This window comes from Palaemon carinicauda, unplaced genomic scaffold (assembly GCF_036898095.1).
Source record: "Palaemon carinicauda isolate YSFRI2023 unplaced genomic scaffold, ASM3689809v2 scaffold128, whole genome shotgun sequence".
Lineage (NCBI taxonomy): Eukaryota > Metazoa > Arthropoda > Malacostraca > Decapoda > Palaemonidae > Palaemon > Palaemon carinicauda.
In genome coordinates, this window is record NW_027168793.1 from 135,001 (window position 1) to 160,000 (window position 25,000).

The following is a 25,000-nucleotide window of genomic DNA, read 5'->3' on the forward strand; positions in this document are numbered from 1 at the left end:
TCTATTTTCACACGCCTGAATCTGGCAAACACCGGGGGACCTGATATCTTGATTAGTGATAAATACTGTACTTGGCTGGAACCGTGGGCATTTGGCAAAGTTCTGAGTGAAAGACTTCCAGGTACGATGTGAGGAAGTGGGCATAGGCCTCTATCGGTGCACTGATGTGGAGCACGAGGTCGGAGGGTGTGGGTTGAAAAGGTGTTGACGAGTATGAGTCTACGTTGACTAAACGTTGAAGTGCTATATCAACCAGGAGGTGGAAATGGCTGAGGAAATCTGCACCGATTATTGGCAATGTTACGTCAGCAATGAGAAAATTCCAATGGTACTTGCTCCTCCCAAACGATAGTGGGAGTGTCTCAATCTTCTTCACATTCCTTACTTTCTTACTAACTGGTGTTCTTCCAAGGACTGCCACTTCTGGTTACTTTCATTCCTCCCTGACTTATACGTCTCAATTCTTCTATTACATAAGGCCATCGGATAGATTTGTGAGTGAAATCTGCCTAAATATGTTATAATATCAATCACAGAAATATTATACTGTAGAAAGTTGCCAGAAGGAACTTCCATCAGGACGACACGGCTATTTCACCCAAAAATAGATTTTCCCTACATCAAAATCTCTTATAAAGCTAATGATGATTTTGAAGATCACTAACTAAATTGGAATTCTTCAAGTTAATAGCTTCCTCTCCACTTATGTGAATGCCATTAGGAACTAGAATGAAACAAATAATTAAAATTTATTCCAAACCAAAATGTTTGCGAGTTATATATGAGAACTATGAACTAAGCCGAGTCCAAACTTCCTCGTTCACACAGCAGCATGTTCTGCGTGACAACGTTTGATAAATCTAGCCTTTTCGACCATTGCTCTGTTCACTCCAAACCGAAAACCTACTATGACTCTACATCCACCAACAGAGGTTAAGTTAGAATGACCAAGTTCTCTTTCATGTACAGTAAAATATCGTTCCGGGGGTTAGAACTCCGTGATACCTGACGGTAATTCTCTTGTAATATCACTCACAGAAATATTATACAGTAGGAAGCTGCCTAAAGGAACTTCCATCAGGACGACATGGCTCGAGCCCAAAAAGGGAATTTACGTTTATGCAGGGCTAGTTCTCAAAGCAGGTGAAAAGCAAATTTCAATGAAATATTTTTTTCTGAGAATGATATCTTAGACCTTAGTATCTTGTATTTATGTTGTACGAGCAAACATTTATACAATCATTATTTTTCTTTATACATCTGAGTTGAATTGTTTCCCAATGTGTTTACTTATTCTTTAAGAGAAATTTAAGATTTTGGGAAAACATTTCAACTTTATCTTGTACACGTCTTTGAGGAAATTAAATATCATCATAATTCAAAAATAATAATAAAAAATAATGCATTCTTAAAACAAAGCCAACAACAATTCCTGTTCTTCAACTTCTTAAAGCACACTAGTTATACACACGCTTATACAAATAGTAAATGTTTGATATTACTGATGTCAAAGTCTAACACGCAAGGAAATTTTGTTGAGCAAAAGCCGATATAGTACGCACATGGGAATTTCTTCAATATGAATTTCTAGTATGATATAATCTACACCATTTGATATAAGGTGTATTAAAAAAAACAAATATTTATCTACTTACTCGAGAAGTTGGGTGGGAGATAGCATCTTCGACACAAGAAACAGAAGTCTTTTGATCTCCAACATCAACAACACAAGAAAAACCAAGTCCAGCACCAAAAGTAGCGGCCACATGGTCCTGTAAAGCATAAAGATTCATGTTAATCTTACTCTAAAGACACTTGCATGTAAATGAATTACCCCATTACGACCCACTACAAAACAAATGCAGACATCTGCAAAATTTATCATCATCATCTTACAACACTGCTGCTAGTCTTATTGTTCCAAAACAGTGGAAGACCACAGTACAGAGGCTATGGCACTACCCAAGACTAGAGAACAATGGTTTGATTTTGGAGTCTCTTTCTCCTAGAAGAGCTGCTGACCAAAACTAGAGTCTCTTACCAAGAGGAAAGTGGACACTAAACAATTACAGTGCAGTAGGTCATCCCTTGAGCGAAGAAGAATTGTTTGGTAATATTGATGGTGTCAGGGGAAAGGACATAGGAGAATATGTAAAGAATAGGGCAGAATATTCGGTGTATGTATAGGCAGAGGGAAATGAGCCGTAACCAGAGAACAAGATCCAATGCAGTCATGATCATGGTCTTACTTCTCGGAATGTTTTATTTTCCTTTTTGCTTTAAAATTATAATAATTGTCATCTTTATATATTCACCGACTACGCTATTTACAGCTGTCGCTAATGCATGTATGATAACCCCTGTTATAATTTTGAATAAGAAGTGTGTGAAAAAAACAAGGGTAACAAAATTGCTATCAGGGGTTGCAAAGCGAAGGTACTAATCAGTTTATACAATACATTATATCAAAACTAATTGAAGAACCGAAAATACATATAACATTTTAGTTGCAAATATGGTTAATCTGATAACTATATTGTTTATTCTGGAGATAGAAACTTTTTAAAATACTACCGAAGACCGGAGAGGGTAGTTTTGACCGAGAAAATGCTAATACAGTATTGAACTATAGTCCATTTCTTTTAGCGAGGCAGATTTGCACCGACTCGCAGCGGTGCCCTTTAAGTTTGGAAAAGTTTCCTGATCGCTGATTGGTTAGAATTATCTTGTCCAACCAATCAGCGATCAGGAAACTTTTCCCAGCTAAAAGGGCACCGCTGCGAGTCGGTACAAGTATGCCTCACTAAAAGAAAAGGACTATAGTCTTAGCGCTGCCACAGCTCTAGGTAAAAATAAGGTTAAAATATAAGTTTATCACTGTCCCATCTAATTTGCACTTTATCTTCAAATTCTAAGTCACCTTATGTTTCTAATAAGTGGTTAAACCTTAGGATAATGTTTGTTAAGTCTGGGAAGATCACGAGGTGCATAAACTCTTATTATTATTATTATTATTATTACTTGCTAAGCTACAACCCTAGTTGGAAAAGCAGGATACTATAAGCCCAGGGGCTCCAACAGGGACAATAGTCCAGGGAGGAAAAGAAACAACGAAAAATAGACCATTTTAAGAACAAGAACATTAAAATAAATATTTCCTATTTAAACTATAAAAATTTTAACAAGACAAGAGGAAGAGAAATAAGATAGAATAGAGTGCTCGAGTGTGCCCTCAAGCAAGAGAACTCTAATCCAAGACGGTGGAAGGCCAGGGTATAGAGGCTATGGCACTACCGAAGACTAGAGAACAATAGTTTGATTTTATAGTGTCGTTCTCCTAGAAGAGCTGCTTACAAGAAGTTTACTCAAAAGTAAAGTGTAAAGCATCTGTACCGCACGTGTTTCATACATACTCGTGTGCTGGAACAGTTTTGATTTTTTATCGTATCACTCGCTCTTCCCTGCACTGTTAATAGACCATCCTGTGTTTTCATTCTAGCACTAGCTTTTCATGTTTGAAATTTCGTGACGTTCTTGCTTGCAAGTAGCTGTATAAAAACTCAGTGGTTGTTAAATAAAGTTTAGTTGCATGCATTCACCTCACCTCTCAGTTATCACCTAACTTCTCGCTTGCACACATCCTCAAACATTTAGCGAGTTATTGGAATAATATCAATTTGTAAATAATGTTGTCTGTGCATATATTGGACCTAGTTTCAAGTGATGGAATGAATAACATTGTATCTGATATAAATGTAGAAGAGAAATGCACTATCTCTCCAGTGCACAAACTTATTACGTTTAGACTACCTCTACATAAACAAGCAGTGGTGAAGAAAATAAACTTTAAACATAAAGCAAACTTCTCTCCTTTTGTATTTATTGAAGAAGTTACAAAGAACATAAATGATACTATCAGTATTCCTTGCGGGAGCCTCGATGGCTGAGTCGGTTTGGGCAACAAGCTCGGACTTCGTAGAAGTCTGTGGCGAGGGTTCAACTCCGCACCTGACCAGTCAAAAAAGCGGACACTTTGCTATCAGTGTAGACATCTCTGGATTATGTATGTAATCGAAGGATTAGTTTGGGTGCTACAGACTAATACACACAAACAAACACAGCCATTCCAACACCTAAAAACATGACAGACACCTCACACGTCTCAAACTGTCGACCTAACTATGCCATGACTCCTTGCTGCTGGGAGGAAGGGCGATGTTGGCTGGTACAACACACAAACAAGCTACCAGGGTAGAGGCGATGACAGGCAGGGCAGCCGGTCGGGACTACAGTCCACCCCAAAATCCAAAGCAAAAGTCCTTCAAAAAGAAGGCAACCGTGTTACCCCCACGAATGGGAAAAAAGCACGCTAATAGAAGAAGAAGTATTCCCTGCGATCATGATAACCAACGTTTGTTGGGAGCTATGTGTGATGACTGCCTTATGACCATATATGAAAGGGTGAGTAGAAGTTAATATGATACCATGTATCCACTGATGGAAAAGACTATAATTGTTAAAGACCGATCTTCTTGGTTTGATGGAGAAAGAGACTTTAGAGAAAAAGAGGGAAAAAAGAATTAAAAAAAAAGTGGAATTGGTTAAAAACTGAAAGAACATGGGTAGAATACAAAACTGCAATGTATCAATACAATTACCTACTAAGGAAAAAAAGTGAATACTATAAGAGAAAGATTTTTTAAACAGCAACAGACATAAATAAGTTATATCCTCTCCTACAGGTAGTAGGTTGGCCAGGGCACCAACTGCCCGTTGAGATACTACCACTAGAGACTTCTTGGATCCTTTGACTGGCCACAGTAATGCATTGGGTCCCATTCTCTAGTTATGGCTTATTTTTTCTTTGCCTACACAGAATAGTCTGGCCTATTCTTTACATATTCTTGTCTTTCCTCATACACCTGACAACAATGAGATACTAAACACTTCTTCACCCAAGGGGTTAATTACTGTACTGCAATTGTTCAGTGTACTTTCCTCTTGGCAAGGGTAGAAGAGACTTTAGCTATGGTAAGCAGCTCTTCTAGGAGAAGGACACTCCAAAATTAAACTATTGTTCTCTAGTCTTGGGTAGTGCTATAGCCTCTGTACCATGGTCTTCCACTGTCTTGGGTTAGAGTTCTCTTGCTTGAGGGTACACTCAGGCACACTATTCTATCTTATTATTTTTTTTCTTCCACTTGTTTTTTAGAAATGGTGTGTTGGGCAGGCTTAATAGAAGGGGCATGGATGCCTGGTGGTTTATTAAGAGGTTGTCTTTTCCTTTTTCTGACTTTTTCTTCTCAAAACCATCCTTACTGTCCTCCCTTCAGTTGAAGTGGCAATCCTGGAGGGTATTTAGTCTTGCATGGTGTATCGGCTCCTCCATGTTGACCAGTTTTTCCTACTTTTTACTATTTCATCAATCACTTGATTGATAATTTTGTGTATATATTGTTTTTGTTATAATTCTTGTTAATCTGGTTTAAAGTATGATGTCTCTTTTTTTATTTCTATTAATTCTCATGCTGTATGGAGACATTGAGCGAAATGCGGGACCAGTATGTCCTAGATTTCGTCAATGTCATCTTCTATATTGCAATATTCGTGGTCTTCACGCAAATCTTCACGACCTTACAGTTCCATCCAGACAGTATGATATTCTTTTGTGCTCAGTAACTTTGGTTTCTAGTATGAGGCACTCATCTGAGCTCCTTATAACTGGTTTTATGAAGCCAATAATGTTGAAACGTGATGCCATCCCTAGGGCCAGGGGAATGGCGGTGTATATTAGGACCGAGTACCCTGCTTCTCATAAGTCCTGCTATCAATGTGGATGTCATGAGATTCAGGTAATAAAAGTTTGTGGCAGGCATAACAACTTTTATTTGTGTTCCATCTACCGGAATCCAGACATGGATGATTCTATCTTCAATTGTCTTCTTACCATTATGGCTAAGATACAGGAAGATGATAGAAAGGCTTCTTTTGTCTTTGTTAGTGATTTTAATGCTCACCATAGGGATTGGTTAAGTTATATCTCTCCTATTGATTGCCATGGCTTAAGAGCTTTAGACTTTGCCTCTGAATCAGGCTGTGAGCAAATCATAAATGGAGCTACTCACAGGTCTGGTAATTGCTTGGACCTCGTATACATGGACTCCCCTGGCGTTATAACTAGTAAGGTTGGTTCTCCAGTCAGGACATCTGATCATGCCTTGATTTCATTAGTAGTCAAGACTGAGCAGCCTGTCCCTGATGTATCATACTCTTGTAAAATTTATATGAAATCCCAAGCAGACTGGAATGGGATTTTGCATGATCTTTTGTGCTTGAATTGGTCACAATTATATAGTAGTGTAGATCCTGTTGTCCCTTTGAATGAGAATCTAGTCAACATAATTGATAAGCGTATCCCTTCTCGTGTGCTAAGGTACCGAGTGAAGGACAAACCGTAGTTCAATGATGATTGCAGACATGCTTATTTGGAGAAGCAGGAGGCCTATCATCTTTGGAAGGGTAACAGATCAGGTTTGACCTGGAATAACTATACTCAGCTTTGAGCTTTTGCTCAGAGAGGTTATGCCTCAACTGAAAAGGAGTACAATTTAACCATAAAAGAAATCCTTTCTGGTACAACTCAGGAACATAAATGGTGGTCTACCCTTAAATCTGCACTCTTTGGTGTAGATGCAACAGTTCCTCCTTTACTTAAACCAGATGGCTTAGTCACACACTGTCCAAAGGAAAAGGCAACCCTTTTGGCTGATGTGTTTGACAGTAAACAGAGTAATGAGAAACTCGAACTTCCTCATTCCTGTTTTCCTGATGCTAAACTAACTAGTTTAGCTTTTCGATCTCGTGAAATTAAAGCGTGAAATTAAAGCTCTCTTGATGGACCTTGATGCTTATTGAGGTGTAGACCCAAATGGTATTTTTCCTTTGTTTTTTATAAAGACTGCAGATTTCTGAACTCCAAAGTTATCTGTTATTTTGTGTAACTTAGCAATAAGAGGAGCTTTTAGCACTTGTTGTAGAATTGGTAATGTTACTCAACTATGTAAATGTTTATGGTAGCTCAAGTCCAACTGATTGCCACCCAATTTCCATAACTCCCATACAATCTAAAGTTTTTAAACGTCTCCAGGCAAAACATATTGATAGGTTTGTTGAAAGTAATCATCTGTTCCCTAGTTTGCAATTTGGTTTTCATAAAGGCCTTGGAGCATGTGATGCCCTTCTTACAATCTCCAATGCTGTACAGAGATCCCTTGATTGTGGAGGAGAAGTTTGTATGATTGGCCTTGATTTTAGTGCTGCCTTTGACCGTGTTAATCATGAGGCCCTTGTTTTCAAACTCAAACAGTTGGGAGTGGGTGGGTCGTTTCTTAGCATTATTATTGATTTTTTAAATAATAGATCGCAAAGAGTTGTTGTTGATGGGCACCATGGTGAGTATAGGAATGTGATATCCGGTGTTCCACAGGGTAGTGTTCTTGGCCCATTACTTTTCATACTATATACATATGACATGTGGTTTGGCCTAGAAAACAAGCTTGTTGCATATGCAGATGATGCTACTCTCTTTGCATCAATTCCATCACCTGAATGTAGATCTGGGGTTAGTGAATCCCTTAATAGAGATCTAGCTAAAATTATTGCATGGTGCAAATTATGGGGTATGAAGTTGAATCCTAACAAAACTCAAAGTATGATTGTAAGTAGGTCAAGGACCGTGGCTCCTCAACATCCGGATCTCAGCATTGATAATGTTTCATTAACTTTGTATGACTCTTAAAATTTTAGGTGTGATTCTCGAAAACAAATTTACTTTTGAGAAACACATAATGTCTGTATCTTCTTCAATTGCAAAAACAATGGGCTTATTGAGAAAGTCTTTCAAGATTTTTGGTGATCATTCTTTTCTGAAGAAGTGTTTTAATTCGTTCATTTTACATTGTTTCCAGTATTGTTCTCCTGTCTGGTCTTCAGCTGCTGATCCTCATCTTAGTTTGTTGGACAGGAACTTACGGTCTATTAAATTCTTTATTCCTGATCCAGATATTAATCTCTGGCGTCGTTCAATTAGTTCATTATGCATGTTGCATAAGGTTTTCTTTTATAATTCTGACCATCCTTTACATTCAGATCTTCCCGGACAATTCCATCCTGTTCGTAATACTAGGTATGCAATTAATTCTAATAGTCAGGCACTTCTCAATCATGAGGCTCAATACTACATAGTACTCTAAAAGTTTTATTACCTCCGCCAAGCGGCGGAGGTTATGTTTTCGGTTCGGTTTGTTTGTTTGTTTGTTTCTCTGTTTGTCTGTCTGTCTGTGGACAACGTAGAGGCCACATTTCTACACGGAATCACTTCAAACTTGGCCAAGTAGTTCCCCAATGTGTATGGAAGAACTGATTAAATTTTGGTCAAGGTCACCCCAAGGTCAAGGTCACAGGGGTCACTGGTGTCACTATGACATAAGTGGCCATATCAAGAGACAGAAATAAAGCACTGACTTTTGCATAAGCCAACAGGGAAGTCCTAGTCCAGGCGCAACCCATGGGTGATGTTCAAATTTATAAAGGTCAAAGGTCAAGGTCATATTGGTGCATTATATCAATGTCATATTAAGTATCAGTGGCAAATGAACAAAGATCACTTGAAGGTCAAAAGTCAAGCAGGTCACTTGAAGGTCAAGGTCACGTGAAGGTCAAGGTCACGTGAAGGTCAAGGTCACCTGAAGGTCAAGGTCACGTGAAGGTCAAGTACATTTGAAGATCAAGGTCACTTGAAGCCAAGGTCATGTGAAACACACCCACAAGAGCTTCCCAATGCTACCAACACACAAACAGTCAAAAGTCCTTCAACCTCAGTGTCAGGTAACTGCCAAGGCCATTGAATGGTTAAGCTAAATTAAAGGTCAAACGTTACTTGAAAGTCGAAGTCACATCAATTCATGATTCTAGGACATATGGCGCTCTAGGTCACCTTGGCGGAGGTATGTCCTCTACGAGGACCATGTCCGCGTTCAGGACTTGCTCACTTGTTCCAGCTGTGATCAAGTTGTGGAATGATCTTTCTAATCGGGTGGTTGAATCAGTAGAAATTCAAAAGTTCAAACTCGCAGAAGATTTTTTATGTTGAACAAGCTCACATAAGTCCTTTTATAGTTTGTATATCAAATTTTTGTTTTAATGTTTCTAACGTTTTTTAAAATATTTCATTTTAATAGTTCATTACTTCTTATATTGTTTATCTATTTCCTTATTTCCTTTCCTCACAAGGATAATTTTCCCTGTTGGAGCCCTTGGGCTTATAGCATCTTGCTTTTCCAACTAGGATTGTAGCTTAGCTAGTAATAATAATAATAATAATAATAATAATAATAATAACAAAACATATACACTGGCATGGACTTCATCATGTAGTAATTAAAAAAATCAAATTGATCAAATAGCTATTAATAATGAGAATGAGAACTCTGAGAAATGTAAGAAGCTATAGAGGTGCCGATATTGGTAGTGATCACCAGCTCCTCATTGTCATACAGAAATTAAAACTGAAAGCACCCAACAGAAATGTAGACAGAATGCCTAGGTTTGATACAATAAAGCTTCTAGAAGATGAGCACACGAACCTTTGCAATATAATGTAGGAATCAATTTGCAGTCTTGGAAACTTTAAGAGACAAAGAACAGACAATTAATGAAGAATGGTATGATATTAAGAACATATATCAGTCAGTTGATAGTGAAGTTTGGGGACATGCAGTTACAAGGAGAAAACCATGGATATCGAATTATAATTGGGAAACTATAAAAAGAAGACAAAAACAGGAATTGATTGTTGACAGCTTTCGATGAAGTATTGAAAATTACAAAGTAAAGCATGCTAAGTATTCCAGTATTGATAGTGAGGTCAAAAGAGAAGTCAGGAATGATTGAGAGAATATCTAGACAGGAGAGCAGATGAGGTTGACAAAGCTATGAATTCAGGGAGAAGCTATGGTGTAAGAATTGGTCACATAATTATTAATGAGATCTCTACTGGAGTAAAGAGGAAGCATCAAAAGGAAAGATGGATCTGTTATTACAACAGAAAATGAAGAAAGGCAACGTTGGATGGAACACTTTAGTGAGGTCATGAATAAGAGATTTGAAGGGAATAATTTGATTGATATACCTGAAGCTGAGGAAGACCCTGACCTGCACATGAACGAATTCAGTGTGTTTGAAGTCGAAGCTATCAATAGGAAACTCAAGAGATGGAAAGCCCATAGATATGATGAAATAACTGGTGAGATGATATTGGCCGAAAATGAAGTGACTCCCTGAATACTTACAAGACTATTTCGTAGAATGTGGCGAGAAGAGGTAAAATCTGATGAATGAGAGCTAAGAGTGTTGGTGAAAATGGCAAAAAAAAGGAGGCATCACACTTATGTTCGATGTCATGAAACTATATAGTATATACATTCTAAAGAGACTAGAGAGAAAGATTAATGAAAAGCTGAGAGATAAACAAGCATGATTTAGAAAAGGCAGAAGTTGTACTGACCAAATTTTCATTTCAAAACATGAGGTACAACAACGTATACAATATAGAAATCCCCTTTTGATGGCATTTGTGCACTATGAAAAAGCCTTTAAAAATGTGTACATGCCAATTTTGTGGAGTCCTGCATTACTATGGAGCCTCTCTTAAATATGTAAATTTAGTCTGTTCATGAGCATATTAAGTGCAAAGTTAATGTTAGTGGAGTCCTATCAAATGAATTTCCAGTGAACAATGGAGTATAATCCGAGGGAATGTGTTGTCACCTATGTTGTTTATCCTCCTCATGGATTTTGTAATGCATAGAACAGTTGGGGATGGTGGAGAAGGATTGGATTGGACTGGTAATAGGAAATTAGATAACCTAAAGTATGCTGATGACGCTTTCCTTATTAGCAAAATGCCACAGGACTTGCAAAGCTTGTTTACCAGAATGCATGAAATATCACATGAGGTTGGGCTCAAGATGAATAAAAGAAAGACAGAGATGATGTAAATGGAATGTGCAATGGTAATGAAATATCACTGGAAGGAGAAAGGATTAATGAGGTGGAATCATTTAAATATTTAGGAACTATGATCTCTAATACATGTACTTTAGAATTTGATTTTAATGAAAGATTGAAAAAAAAAATCAAACAATGGCTAAGTTAATTAAATATGAAAATCAAATCGCCTGTAATTACATATAAAAATCAGACTATATATCAGTTTAGTGAGATCGGTGTTACTATATGGACATAAGTCGTGGTATGACAATGAAACAATATCAAACTGATTTAGTATGTTTGAGAACAAAGCCCTAAGAAGAATATTGGGAGTTAATTGGCAGGGCAGCATTGGATATAAAATTATAAGAGAGATACTCGAGTGACATATGTGGTTTGGGCATGCCTTTGCCCTTCCTAAGAGAAATTAGTTCACCAAATTTTCAACTGGGCTCCACAAGGTACTAAAGGAGCTGGAAGACCCAGGCCTACATGGCTGAGAACTATGAAGCGTGAAGTAGATGATGCTGAATGGAGAAGTATTGATTTAAAAACTTAAGATTGAGACGACTGGCAAAATCTAACTGAGGCCCTTTGCGTCAATAGGCGTAGGAGGAAGTGATGATGGTGAACGTTGATACATCAATGCATACATGGCACTTTAAAGACTAACTTAAAAAATCAAAGCCTGAAATATAAGCTACTATTTCATTTGGACATTTTTGACAATTGGTGATGCTTAGAAATACTATTATAATTATCTTCCTTGTCCTCTGAATATACTTTGTGAATACATAAAATTCTCTCTTGAGACAGAAGCATTTATATGATTCGCTGCCCCAAGATTCGTTATTTTGCTTGAAGCAGTAAATATGGAAACCTACTCAACTGGCAAGCTGTTGCCAAGAATTATATCCATCAAGTCATTATGACCTGTCTCGCTGTTTTTTTTTTTTTCATTGCTTGACCAAAGAATAGTTCAGTGTTATCTTCACCGAGTATTTAGGTCATCAGAAATGGCAAAGGCCCACCATCAGATGCAACACAAACTCTGTAAAGAATCTGAAGACTTCGTATGCAATAAAGAAAGCCAAATAATCTAGTTTTTGTATTAGATTTTAGGATGTCTTTACCATCTAGAAGCCTCAATGAACTGAAATATTTTTCTGCTTTCATTAGAAAATATTTAATATAATTTGTATTAATTTTCTGAATTAAGCATTTAACCCCTTGGCATTTAGAAATTCTAGAATTTAATGTCAAGGAAGGCGTTTAAATACCATTATGAAATCAAGAGTAGCTTTACTTCCTTAAAATTCCCTTCGTTTGTTCATCAAGTCAGAATCCTGAAGAAGTTGCAACCAATTCACTAAAGAGCTGTGCCACTAACTTAACGTTCATCCTTTCTTTCTTTCATCATTTTATCATTGTCACATTACCTAAATGGAGTTGCACTTTTTCTTGGAGTCTGTACAAAGGTTATGTGTACTCCCATTTCACATAATTTCCATTCTTATCTAGGAAGATTTCTTTAATTTCAAAACAATTCCTCACAAGTCTTCAAATGTGACAGGGAACTGTATATCACCTGCCAAATGTACCAAGAAAAGTGGCAGTGTCTTCCGAAACAACTGTCACGTTTAAAGTGTGATTTCTCATTTTATTTACAAATGGTATTATAATCACAGTGTGTGAACGCATACGTTCATCAAAAATATTTGTTATACTTATAAAAAAACTGTGACACCTTAGTTCAGGAGAGGTATTCAGTTGCCACTTCCAATATGGCCTTCAGGTACCAAAGCAACTTCACATAGCCTGCACAAGGCATCTCTTCCCATTATTCTACCAAGATGTCAACAGACATCAGCCAGGGAATAATGAGAGCGTTCGTATCTGTGTTACTAGACGTACACTGTCAAGTAAGGGTTAAGGGTGGTTCCAAAAGAAAATGCTATTATCCCTGCCATATCTATACCTGGAATATACACATACAGTGTTGTAGAGAGGAAATACATGGAATCTATTAATCCCCGGTTCTTTAAGAGAAAGTCTCACACCCGAGGAAAACTACGTAAATATTAACTCTACAGGGAATTTCCTTTAATGATAATTTAACTCTGAGAGATACTGCCTCCCCAAGGTTGTTGCGACCTATTGGAAATATCCCTGCCTGGGAATAAGAGCAATGGAACCTACCCATTGGCTCCCCAAGGAAAGACAGTACAGTATTCCTATTGTCACAGATTTGGATGTGACGTTAGCCGCTGCTGGATCAAGGGAAATCATGAGCCAGGAGAAAAGAAGTTCTCTAATCAAAATCAAGCACTTAACATTAATGAAGTGATGAGAAGACAGTCGTTCTGGCAATGGATGGTGAAGAAGAAAGACAAGGCCATAAGACGAGGACAGGAAGCCTTCATTGACGCTGGATCTGTGTCTCTGCAGGACCACGGTACCAAACCTGTACAGATAAGGATTATGTGCGATACTGGAGTTAAACAGACTGTCCTGTATAGTCTTATCCTTTGATGAATCATCAGCTTTGGGAGACACTGTCGTGGTTTGCTACATCAGGGGAAGAGAAGAATTGCCGTTATATGCAGTGAATTTAAACTCTTATTTCTGGCACATTTCCAGTTGCTTTGGTGGATGAGGCACCAATGCAAGGGGTACAGTTATTATTAGGAAATAACATAGCTGGGCAACCATGCTGCACAACAAAATGTAAGTTCACGCTGACAATAATGAAGGGAATGTGAATATTGAACAAAATGAGTATCCAGCATGTGCTATTACCCGTGGTAGTACCACTCAACCAAAAAAAGAGTATAGAGATGATGTTCCTATAGGAGCGCTTGTGGGCACTTTCACCTAATTGCACAGTGGTGTGGTGCAACCAAGTTTATTAATTTTAGAACACTCAAGAGAGTCGCTCATTTACACTGAAACCCAAGACTCAGAAATTGCAAGAATAAAGGAGGAAGCTGGATCCCTGATTGAACTTGAGGCTGAACCCTCCAGTTACTACTCAAGGAATGATGTCCCAATGTACAAATGGCGACCTAAGAAGGTGCCTACTGATGTTGAGTGGACCATTCTACATCAGGTGGTAGTGCCACCACAGTACCGAGAGATTTTCAGGTTGCCTAATAAGTAACCAATGGGAGGGCATTTAGGAGTACGCAAGACACACGAGAAAGTTTCCCAGGAATTTTATTGGCCAAATTTGAACAGGGGAGTTGCAGAATATTGCCGTAGTTGTTACTCGTACCAAGTGATATGTGAAAAGGATCCAAATCATCGAAAGGCATCATTGCAACCCATTCCAGTGGTGAAAGAACCCTTCTCAAAAATTATCATGGATATTGCCGGACACCTGCCAACGACGAAGAAGGGACACAGCCTTGTTGACACTAATGCGTGCGTCGACACACTTTCCTGAAGCGTATCCGTTGTGGGTAGCAATGAGTCATAATGTGTTGCATACTCTGGTATAGTTCGTGACCACATTCGAGTTGCCAAAAGTTATTCAAACTGACAAAAGTAGTGTTTTCTTGTCAAAAGTCTTTGAAGGCACCCTTAAGGAGTTAGGAATGCAGCACATAATATCCTCGGCTTATCATCCACAGTCTCCAGGTGCTTTGGAAAGGTTTCATGCCACACTGAAAAATACATTACGTACATACTGTGAAGACCAGAAAACACGAGATTGGAACACAGGCATGCCGTTCTTGTTGTTTGCTATTCAACATTCACGGCAAGAATCTCTGGGGTTTTTCCCCTTTCTGTTGGTCTTCAGACATCTAAGTACGTGGACCTCTCAAACTATTGAGGAAAATATGGACCCATGAAGAACAAAAGTACCAATATGCTAGACTATGGGGTGAGTTTTCGACAGTGCTTGCACGAGGTCTGCTAAACAGGCCACAAGGAAATGCATAAGTCTCAAGGAAAAATGAAAGCGTGGAATGACCAAGTAAGTAGGACAAAAGTATAACAGTTCCAAAGGGAGACAATGGGCTCATCTTTCTACCTGATCCTGGTAGTTCCTTAGCGGCCAAGTACCAGGGGCTATATTAGGTCGTGAAGAAGCTCAGCAAACTGGGTTATGTGATGGGACACTATACCAAAGAAAGGAACACCAGGTGTGACACATCAACATGATGAAGCCATATGTTGTTCGGAATACCAGTGCTAATGCCAGTGCCCTACAGCTAGTTACTGGGCCTGTTCATATATCTGCAATAAGGAGACAGGCACAGCAACTAAAAGAAGAGGAAGAGCAGTATCCTCCAGGTAAAGAGGAGGAAGAGCAGAAGCCTCAAAGTGAAGAAGAGGAGAAAGAACAGAATCCTCAAGGTGAAGAAGAGGAGAAAGAACAGAATCCTCAAGGTGAAGAAGAGGAGGCAGAACAGAATCTTCAAGGTGTTGAAGAAGAACAGAATATTCAAGGTGTTGAAGAAGAGAAAACCAGTTTTAAGGGCACATCTCTCGAAGCCTGACTAGAGAATATTGAGGTTCTCAGGGACTTCAAGACCAAGCAGCAAGATGATGTCCAAGCTTTAAGGGAAGAGTATGCTGTGTTGTTTCCTGATGTTCCTGGCCTGACAAACATAATGGAACATGATGTGGATGTGGGAGATGCACGCCCAGTCTGTCATCACGGGTATAGTGTGTCACCAAAGAAGCGAACACAGCTTGGAGGAAATTGACTACATGCTAAAGCAAGAGATTATTAGAAAGAGTTCCTCACAGTGGAGTTCACCATGTGTGTTAGTGGAAAATCATAATGGTGGAGTCCGGTTCTGTACAGACTATAGAAAGGTGAACAATGTCACAAAGCCAGATTCTTTTCCCCTTTGGAAGGGATATTGGAGTGTTCCTCTCACTGAGAGAGCCAAGAAGGTTTCATCTTTTGTGATACCCTTTGGGATGAGGAATGCTCCAGCGATGTTCTAGTAAATGATTAACAGTTTGATATAAGACCTAAAAGGTATTGCTGCATATATGGATGACATTATTATCAACAGTGACTCTTGGAAGGCACACCTGAAGAGATTAAAAGTCCTTTTCAAACGTTTAGCAGAGGCCAACTTGACAATCAACCTCTCACACTGTGATTTTGGACAGGCAAAGGTCACCTACTTAAGGCATATAGTAGGTTAAGGGTTTGTTCAGCCAGTGCAAGTAAAGGTTGAGAGCATACAACAGTTTCCATTCTAGCAAAGACGCTGAGCATTACATCGGTTCCTGGGAATGACTGGTTACCGAAAGTTCTGTGAAAACGATTCTACCAGAGCCTTAAATCTCACTAATCTTCTCAATAAGAATAACAGGTATGTATGGTCTACCAACTGTAAAGATGCATTTGAATCACTTAAGAAATTGCTAAGTCTATTACCTGAGCTGAAGGCACCAGATTTTGATAGGGAATTTGAAACAGCAGTAGATGCTGGTGATCATGGGGCTGGTGCAGTCTTATTACAGGAAGATGATCAAAACATGAAGCATCCCATGGACTACCCCAAGAAATTTAACTGACATGATAAGAACTATGCCACCATAGAAAAGGATTTATTGGCTTTACTCCTTGCTGTAGAACATTTCTCTATTTACCTTCAATGTAACTCACTGCCTACCAACATCTTCACAGACCACAATCCCCTAACATTGTTGCATACTATAAAAAGCCACAACCATAGACTACTCAAATGGAGCCTACGGTTACAGGAAATAAACTTGAACATACAACATACGCTGGGGAATCAGAACGTTCTGGCAGACTGCCTTTCACAGATGAATTAGGGTTCAATGTGTGTGCACATAGGTTAAGGATGATTGTAAAACGTTTATGTCAAGAAATGCCAACTATCTAATAAGAACCAAGCGGTGAGTCCAGTTTTAGTGATTAAGTAGATGATTTAATTTCCATTGAGCTGGAAATTTTTTTAAGTGGGGAAAATGTGAAGTAGGTTGAGTTTTACCCTCCAAGAAATATGATACTGCTCTATTTATTCTTCGATATGGCTTCGCTGTCGTGAATCCCCATTACTCGTGAGGTATACCAGCAGCCACACCTCAACCATCAAAGTAGGTCCCTTCTATGCCCATAGCCATTAATTGCCAGACACTTGAAATTGAAATTTCCTCTCTTTCCCAGGTTCAACCGCTAAAGAGATGTGCGAAAGAGAATCCCGTAAGAGGAACAAGGAAGGCAGAGAGTATTGAATTACAAGCTCAAGACAGAGACGACTGGCGAAATCTAACTGAGGGCCTTTGCGTCAATAGGCGTAGGAGATGTTGATGATGATATATTCATGGGCTAAGAGTCCCCTGTCCACGTCCAGGGCGAAAGCTATGGGTGTGTGTGTGTGTGTGTGTGCGTGTGTCTTCCACAGGGCTCATCCATGATTGGCCAACAACCAGAGAAGTAAAAAGGGGTCAATTGCGGCTCTTGGACGCTGACCCCTCAAGTCTGCCCTGTGAACTTTGAAGTAACCAATGAAGAGAAAGAGAGGGATGATTGCTCGGATTCCCTTCGTCGACCTAGGAGCTTACAACAAGTAGGAGAGTTAGTTTCTACAGTACAGCCAGAGAGGGGAAAAGTAATCATTCCCCTCAGAAGGACAGTGATTCGACCTCTTATGTGAGAAAGGACTCCGCAACCCCGGTGAAATTGAGGTTCTACCATATCCCCGGTACCAACCCTAACTAGCTGAGACTGAGCGCCTCAGAACATGTGTTTCAGAGTGTACCAGCCGACCTTGAGAGAGAGAGAGAGAGAGAGAGAGAGAGAGAGAGAGAGAGAGAGAGAGAGAGAGAGAGAGGGAGAGAGAGAGAGAGAGAGAGAGAGTACCAAGGCCTACATAATCAAATAGTGAAACTCAGGGAATAGGGATTCGAATAGTAATTATTATTATTACTAGGCCTACTAGCCAAGCTACAACCCTAGTTGAAAAAGCAAGATGCTATAAGCCCAAGGGCTCCAACAGGGAAAAATAACCCAGTGAGGAAAGGAAATAAGGAAGTAAATAAATGATGAGAATAAATTAACAATATATCATTCTAAAAACAGTAACAACGCCAAAACAGATATGTCCTATATAAACTATTAACATCAAAAACATGTCATATATAAACAATAAAAAGACTCATGTCATCCTGGTCAACATGAAAACATTTGCTCCAACTACCCGATTAGGAAGATCATTCCACAACTTGGTAACAGCTGGAATAAAACTTCTAGAATACTGTCAAGGGAAATTACTCCTTAGTAATTTAGAAAGGTCCTTGTCAGCCATTTGCAATTCACTTGACTTTTAGTAATTTGAATCAACTTGTGTAAGCCAAATTACCTTATTTCAGAAGTAATTTGATATGGGAAAGTGTTTACAATTCAAGTATTCTCCTTGGTGAAGTTGTGTTGGTATCATGGATTATCACAAATGGTGTGGCAGTTTTTTTTAATTGCTCTAAAGTACGTCTAATGTTCTAACGAACTAAATGGTTGTTTTTATTTCAAGGAAAATGGCTGAATAAAACAGCATTGTTTCATTCATTTATAGTTTTTCTTTCATTGTTGATCTTGTATTCTTATCATTTTGACATTTATGCTTTATATTTCATATATTTTTGATTGATTAAATATTGTGAATCTAGAAGTTTTTTTTTTTTTTTTTTAACTTTAAGAAAATCTCGACAAATTTATAATAAATAAATTTCAAACATGGTTTTTTCCCGTGATTAGAAATAAGTAGACCATAAGTATGTCCTGATTTTACCATTATAAAGTGTGTTCAAAATTTACTCCTATTCATTAACTCTGGAAAACGAACCGTTAATAGTATTAATGAGTTCAGTCCTTTTAAAAGACATCACAGTGTCAATTAGATGATCTGGTTGACATGACGATACAGTGTCATTTAAAGAGTCAGAATAATACTTTCTTTAAAGAGCATAGCCTGCACGTTACGTCACAATATATATACATATATATATATATATATATATATATATATATATATATATATATATATTATATACTATATACATACACACACACACACACACACATATATATATATATATATATATATATATATTATATGTTTATATATAAATATATGTATATATATTATATATATTTATATATGTATTCATATATATAGATTTATATATATATATATATATATATATATATATATATATATATATATATAATATACATACATATATTTATATATATATATATATATATATATATATATATATATATAGTATTAATATATTTATATATATATATATATATATATATATATATATATATATGTATATATATACATATATATATATATATACATATATATTTATATATATATATATATATATATATATATATATATATATATATATATATATATATATATATAGTGTATTATATACACACACAATGTGAGCATATCTGCCTGTAATAACGAAAAGTCCTACACGTTGCATAATGCACTATGTAACAATCCTGTTTGCAAGGACACGACATAGACAAATTCTCGTTAACAGGAAATAATTTATTGCGTTTTATGGTGTCATGAAGGACCCTCCATCCTCCCACCATCAGCCAATCACAGGCCTAGAAAATAATCTGGTGGGGGGCCGTGTCACACACACACACACTACATTCAGCGATATGCTATGATCACAAAAGAGTTGCCAGTTCGGCCTTTATCAGGCCAAAAAAACCCCTCAAATTGGCCTTCTTTTTAAATTGGTTGGCCTTTAGTAATATGAAAAAGGCGGGTCTTAAATACTAAATATTTGGCCTTTTCTACTAATGGGTTGGCATTTTAAAGCTTCTGTTGATTAATAGTTGGCCTTTTCTCATTTAGAAAACCTGGCAACTCTGTTATTCACAACTCCGTCAATGGACAGTAGTAACTCCGAGCGTTTGAACACAAAATATCCCGGCAGACGTGTTTTAGTAAGGTTACTGTAGACATATAAACACTGTATGTGAGTTTTGGCCAACAAGCAGGTGTGCTTACTAAAATAACCCATAATAAATTATTATATTCAGGAATTTTCTCCGTTACCAACGAAAAAAAAAAAAATTGAATGAATGCATGTACGTTTTTTAGGGTGTGTTCGGATGAAGTTATCGTCTGCTGAAAAGTAAGCAAACTATGCTTTTCAACGACTGATAGGAAAAAATTATAAATTAGTTATATTCCTGAGTACTATTCTAGTGGAAGCATTCCTGTTTACCGGTTTTCCTGAGGTCAATACCACCACATTTACCGTTATCCTTTCTTCACACTCCCCAAGCATCCTACACCAGGACCGAAAGTGGTCGCAAGTGAATAGCGTCAAGTCGAAAGTTTTCCTCAAACCAATCATATTAAATCACAGACAGTTCTTATGCATTTTGTCTGAACTTTAAACCTAAATACAATGCCAGTAAAGAATCAGAAGGATAGCAATGAAAAGACCGATTCTTTCAAGACAACGAACTCAGTGAGCAAAACTTTAGACAAAGCGAGACACAACAGCAATGTTGACTGGATACGAAAAATATTGAAATTTTTGCTGATTGTGCAACAAATTAATACAGCAACATCGGACAAGGAGCATCTCTTGAAAGCAGGTAAGATATATGAAATATTTCTGTTCAAAAGCCTTCTTAAATACGACTTATATATTGTACGTGTCTATTAATAATGATAATAATGTTAATCAAATATAAATATCTATTGAATATTGTTAATCTTATTTTGAACATTTCTATGGGTCTCATAATTTGCTTTCTGTCAGTTGTATAAATCTCATACGTGTATCTGTCTTTAGTATATATATATATATATATATATATATATATATATATATATATATATATATATATATATATATATATATATATAAAACATATTTCACGTAAATACACGATAGGTGTAATGACTTTATATATTCGAATTTTTTTTCCCCGGTACAATCTGTAACCAATTTTTGTATTCTATTCATTGTTAAAATCAGTTTCCTTTCAATATTACGGATACTTTACAATAGTATTTTTCTTAATGTATTTTCTCAAATCTTTATAAGAATAAAAATAAAATATCCGGTATGTAATGTCATTGATATTTTGAAATATGACTCAAAGCGACGAGGAAGTTGTAAATCTAAGTATGTGTCATCCTTTGTTCGTTCAGACATTAAGGTTATCGAATATTTATCTGTAATACAAGAAATGCTATCAAGAATATTTATCAGAGAAACACAGTCGTCAAGTGTAATCCTACGACTTGAATGACCTTATTCAAGTATTTACTGTTTTGCTTTATAATGCTTCATGCAGTTTTTGTCACAAAATATAATATGCAAATTAGAAAAGTGGTATATATTTGGTTAGCAATATTAAAGACTCTATGCTTGAGGGTACTCTAGATCACACTATTCCATCTAATTTCTTTTCCTCTTATACTTTTTTTAATAGTTTATAAAGTTTATGAAGGAAATGTTTATTTTATTGTTGTTACTGTTCTTAAAATATTCTATTTTGCCTTGTTTCCTTTCCTCACTGGGCTATTTTCCTTATTGGGGCCCCTGGGCTTATAGTATACTGCTTTTCCAACTAGGGTTGTAGCCTAGCAAGTAATAATAATAACAATAATAATAATAATAACAATAATAATAATAATAACAATAATAATAATAATAACAATAATAATAATAATAATAATAATAATAATAATAATAATAATAATTAGCTTATATTTAATATGAAAATTGTATCTCTTTCTGCGTTAAGCGCAGGGTGTTTCATGACGTCACTATCTACCGACTATAATTATAGATTAGCCCACAGAAAAAACAACGGTGTTTGTTCGGTGGGTTGTATGTATGTATGCATGCATGTAAGTGATTATATATATATATATATATATATATATATATATATATATATATATATATATATATATATATATATATATATATATATATATATACATATACTGTATATAAATACACACACACATATATATATATATATATATATATATATATATATTATAAATATATATATATTTATATATATAAATACACACACACATATATATATATATACATATATATATAAATGTATATATATATATATATATAATATATATATATCATAAATATATATATATATATATTTATATGTATAAATACACAAACACACACACACACACACACACATATATATATATATATATATATATATATATATATATATATATATATATATATATCTATACATCGTTGTGTGTTTACTTTAGAAGAAAATGTTTTCATTACCATTATCCGATGATTTGGCTGATTAACAGATGACTGTACAAATAATCATGGGAAGGTAAGAGCTATCAAGAGAAGACAAACACGACTTGTTGAATAAATCCTTCAAACATCAGATGTAGAATAGAAGAAGGAAAGTGAGTCGTGTTCAAGAACAGTGGAAAAGTAGAAGGGAACTTTGGAAAAAGTGAAAATGCGATATGGAAAATGAATTTATTTTAGGGAAATGTTTGAAGATGAAGTGGAAAAGTGCGAAGGACACTGCAAAAATAATTCAAGTTTATCTCGCCTTCTGAACTAGTGTCTATTTTAAGAGGGAAACCTGATAGATATTGGAATGATGATGAAATAAGTTGTACTTTGGCTCTGCGAAATCTAATCCCAAAAGCTTACAAGTATCTGAGAGAGAAACGTAAAACTTTCCTTTTCCTTCAAGTTCCCCAATGAATCGCTGGATATCTAAATTGTCTGTAGAGTCGGATGATTATGGAACCAGTGGTCAATCTGATGAGACATAAAGCAGTTTAAAGGCCGCTCATAAATACAGAGGCAAGGGACACTGACATTGCCCTATCAAGCAGGACAATGCCCTAGAGACTGACCATATAATGATCAGCGCCCAAACCCCCTCTCAACCCAAGCTAGGACCATGGAGGGCCAGGCAATGGCTGCTGATGACTCAACAGATAAACCTATAGGCTCCCCCGAACCCCCTTCCTTAGCTCACAAGGATGGTAAGGTTGCAGACACGAATGGCACTAACGAGTCTGAGCGGGACTCGAACCCCCGACTGGCAAACACCAGGCAGAGACGTTACCAATCAGGCCACAACATATGTAGTGATGTTTTATACAATCTGAACAAATAAAATGCAATGCGTAATTGTGCGTGGTGTGCTGACATCATGAAAACAAATGTCTTTTATGACTTTGCGTGTAACAAGACGAAATCCCTCATTTTCAGTTTGGTATTGAAAGCAGAATCACCAATTCACCCCGTAGTTGCCATGGTTAATGACATAATCCCAAGAAACATGAGGCTTTGGAAAACCTTAGAATGTGAAATGAAATCATTATTTGAAAACCCAGCAGACAGTGGACGTGAAATTTATATTTTTGCTTATGCTCCCCAATTTGTGAAACTTATTCGGAATAATTATTTTGATCAGGGTTTTACAATAGATGAAAATAATTACATAAACAGTGGTTCTGTGAGAGAACTTTTAGGAAGAAGTGTAAATTATTATTATTACTATTATCATTATTATTACTACTTGCTAAGCTACAACCCTAGTTGGAAAAGCAGGATGATATAAGCCCAGGGGCTACAAACAGGGAAAATAGGTCAGTGAAGAAAGGAAATAAGGAAAAATAATATATTTTAAGAAGAGCAACAATATTAAAATAAATATCACTTTATAAACTATAAAAAACTTTAACAAAACAAGAGGAAGAAAAATAAGATAAGATAGAACAGTGTGCCTGAGTGTACCCTCAAGCAAGAGAACTCTAACCCCAGACAGTGGAAGACCATGGTACAGAGGCTATGGTACTACCCAAGATTAGAGAACAATGGTTTGATTTTGGAATGTCCTTCTCCTAGAAGAGCTGCTTACCATTGGGGACAGAAACTTTTCAAGATATGATAAGGAATCCTTAGATTTAGAAACTGTTATAGAAAAAGGACTAGAATATTGGCGTGGTTTCATTACAAAGAAGTTTCCACAATACCCGAACTTAGGGTTGAAAGTGGCTGAGGACGACGTCTCTTGGATTGGAGTAGTAAGCAGAGAAAGATTGTGTCTCATGAAACCAAGCAAAGAATTTATTACAGAGGTAAAAACCAGAGAGAAAATGTTTATATGTCACCATGGACAGAAAACCCTGGAACATATAGCATTGCCTGAGGAATTTATGTCTTATTTGGATTAGGATATTGAATAGAACAATAAATTTTCAGAGTAAGGTTGAGAAAAAGAAAATAGTTTCCTAATTAATTTGGTTATAGGTAATTCAATAGCCAAAATGCATATGAACTATTACTATGTCCTATTTGATTTGTTGTGTATGTGTATATATATATATATATATATATATATATATATATATATATATATATATATATATATATATATATATATAAATATATATAAATATATATATATATATATATATATATATATATATATATATATATATATATATATACATATGTAATAAATAATCAATAGAATATTTTCAAATCTATCATTAAACATGTCTTGCATTCTGATTTACCCCACTTTAACGCTGATAACATTATTCAAATATAATTTAGTACCCAAAAAAGCCCCGACCTTGTGCAGTAGTCGAATACATGAATACACGAATTTCTATTGACATATGGAAACTCAGGTTTTAAAATCCGACCCAAGCTACGCGTGGCTAGACCTTGTATTCTAAAGACCTTGAATATTGCAGTATCTCCATCCTTTAAACAACGCAGACGAATACGTGTACTGAGATGTCCTAAACACAGTTCTAAATGTGGACATGAATGAATCACTATGTAAGTCAAGGTCTTAGGATCAAGTTGGTTTTACGTCGTCAGTTCTTGTTTTCATTTGATCGAATATTTTAATAGA

At 36.4% G+C, this 25,000-nt stretch overlaps 2 protein-coding genes across 2 annotated transcripts in view; one reads left to right on the forward strand and one right to left on the reverse strand.

The window, feature by feature from the left end:
* The window catches only part of LOC137635464 (actin-related protein 8-like), a 140,353-nt gene that overhangs the window by 28,435 nt on the left and 86,918 nt on the right, over positions 1 to 25,000 (reverse strand). The window contains exon 4 of the mRNA XM_068367926.1: positions 1,656 to 1,772. Coding sequence (XP_068224027.1) covers positions 1,656 to 1,772 — 117 coding nt within the window. The remainder of the gene's footprint in view (positions 1 to 1,655; positions 1,773 to 25,000) is intronic.
* LOC137635463 (uncharacterized) overlaps positions 20,196 to 25,000 on the forward strand; it is a 62,214-nt gene continuing 57,409 nt past the window's right edge. The window contains exon 1 of the mRNA XM_068367925.1: positions 20,196 to 20,689. Within this exon, the coding sequence (XP_068224026.1) occupies positions 20,497 to 20,689 (193 nt within the window). The 5' untranslated portion in view covers positions 20,196 to 20,496. The remainder of the gene's footprint in view (positions 20,690 to 25,000) is intronic.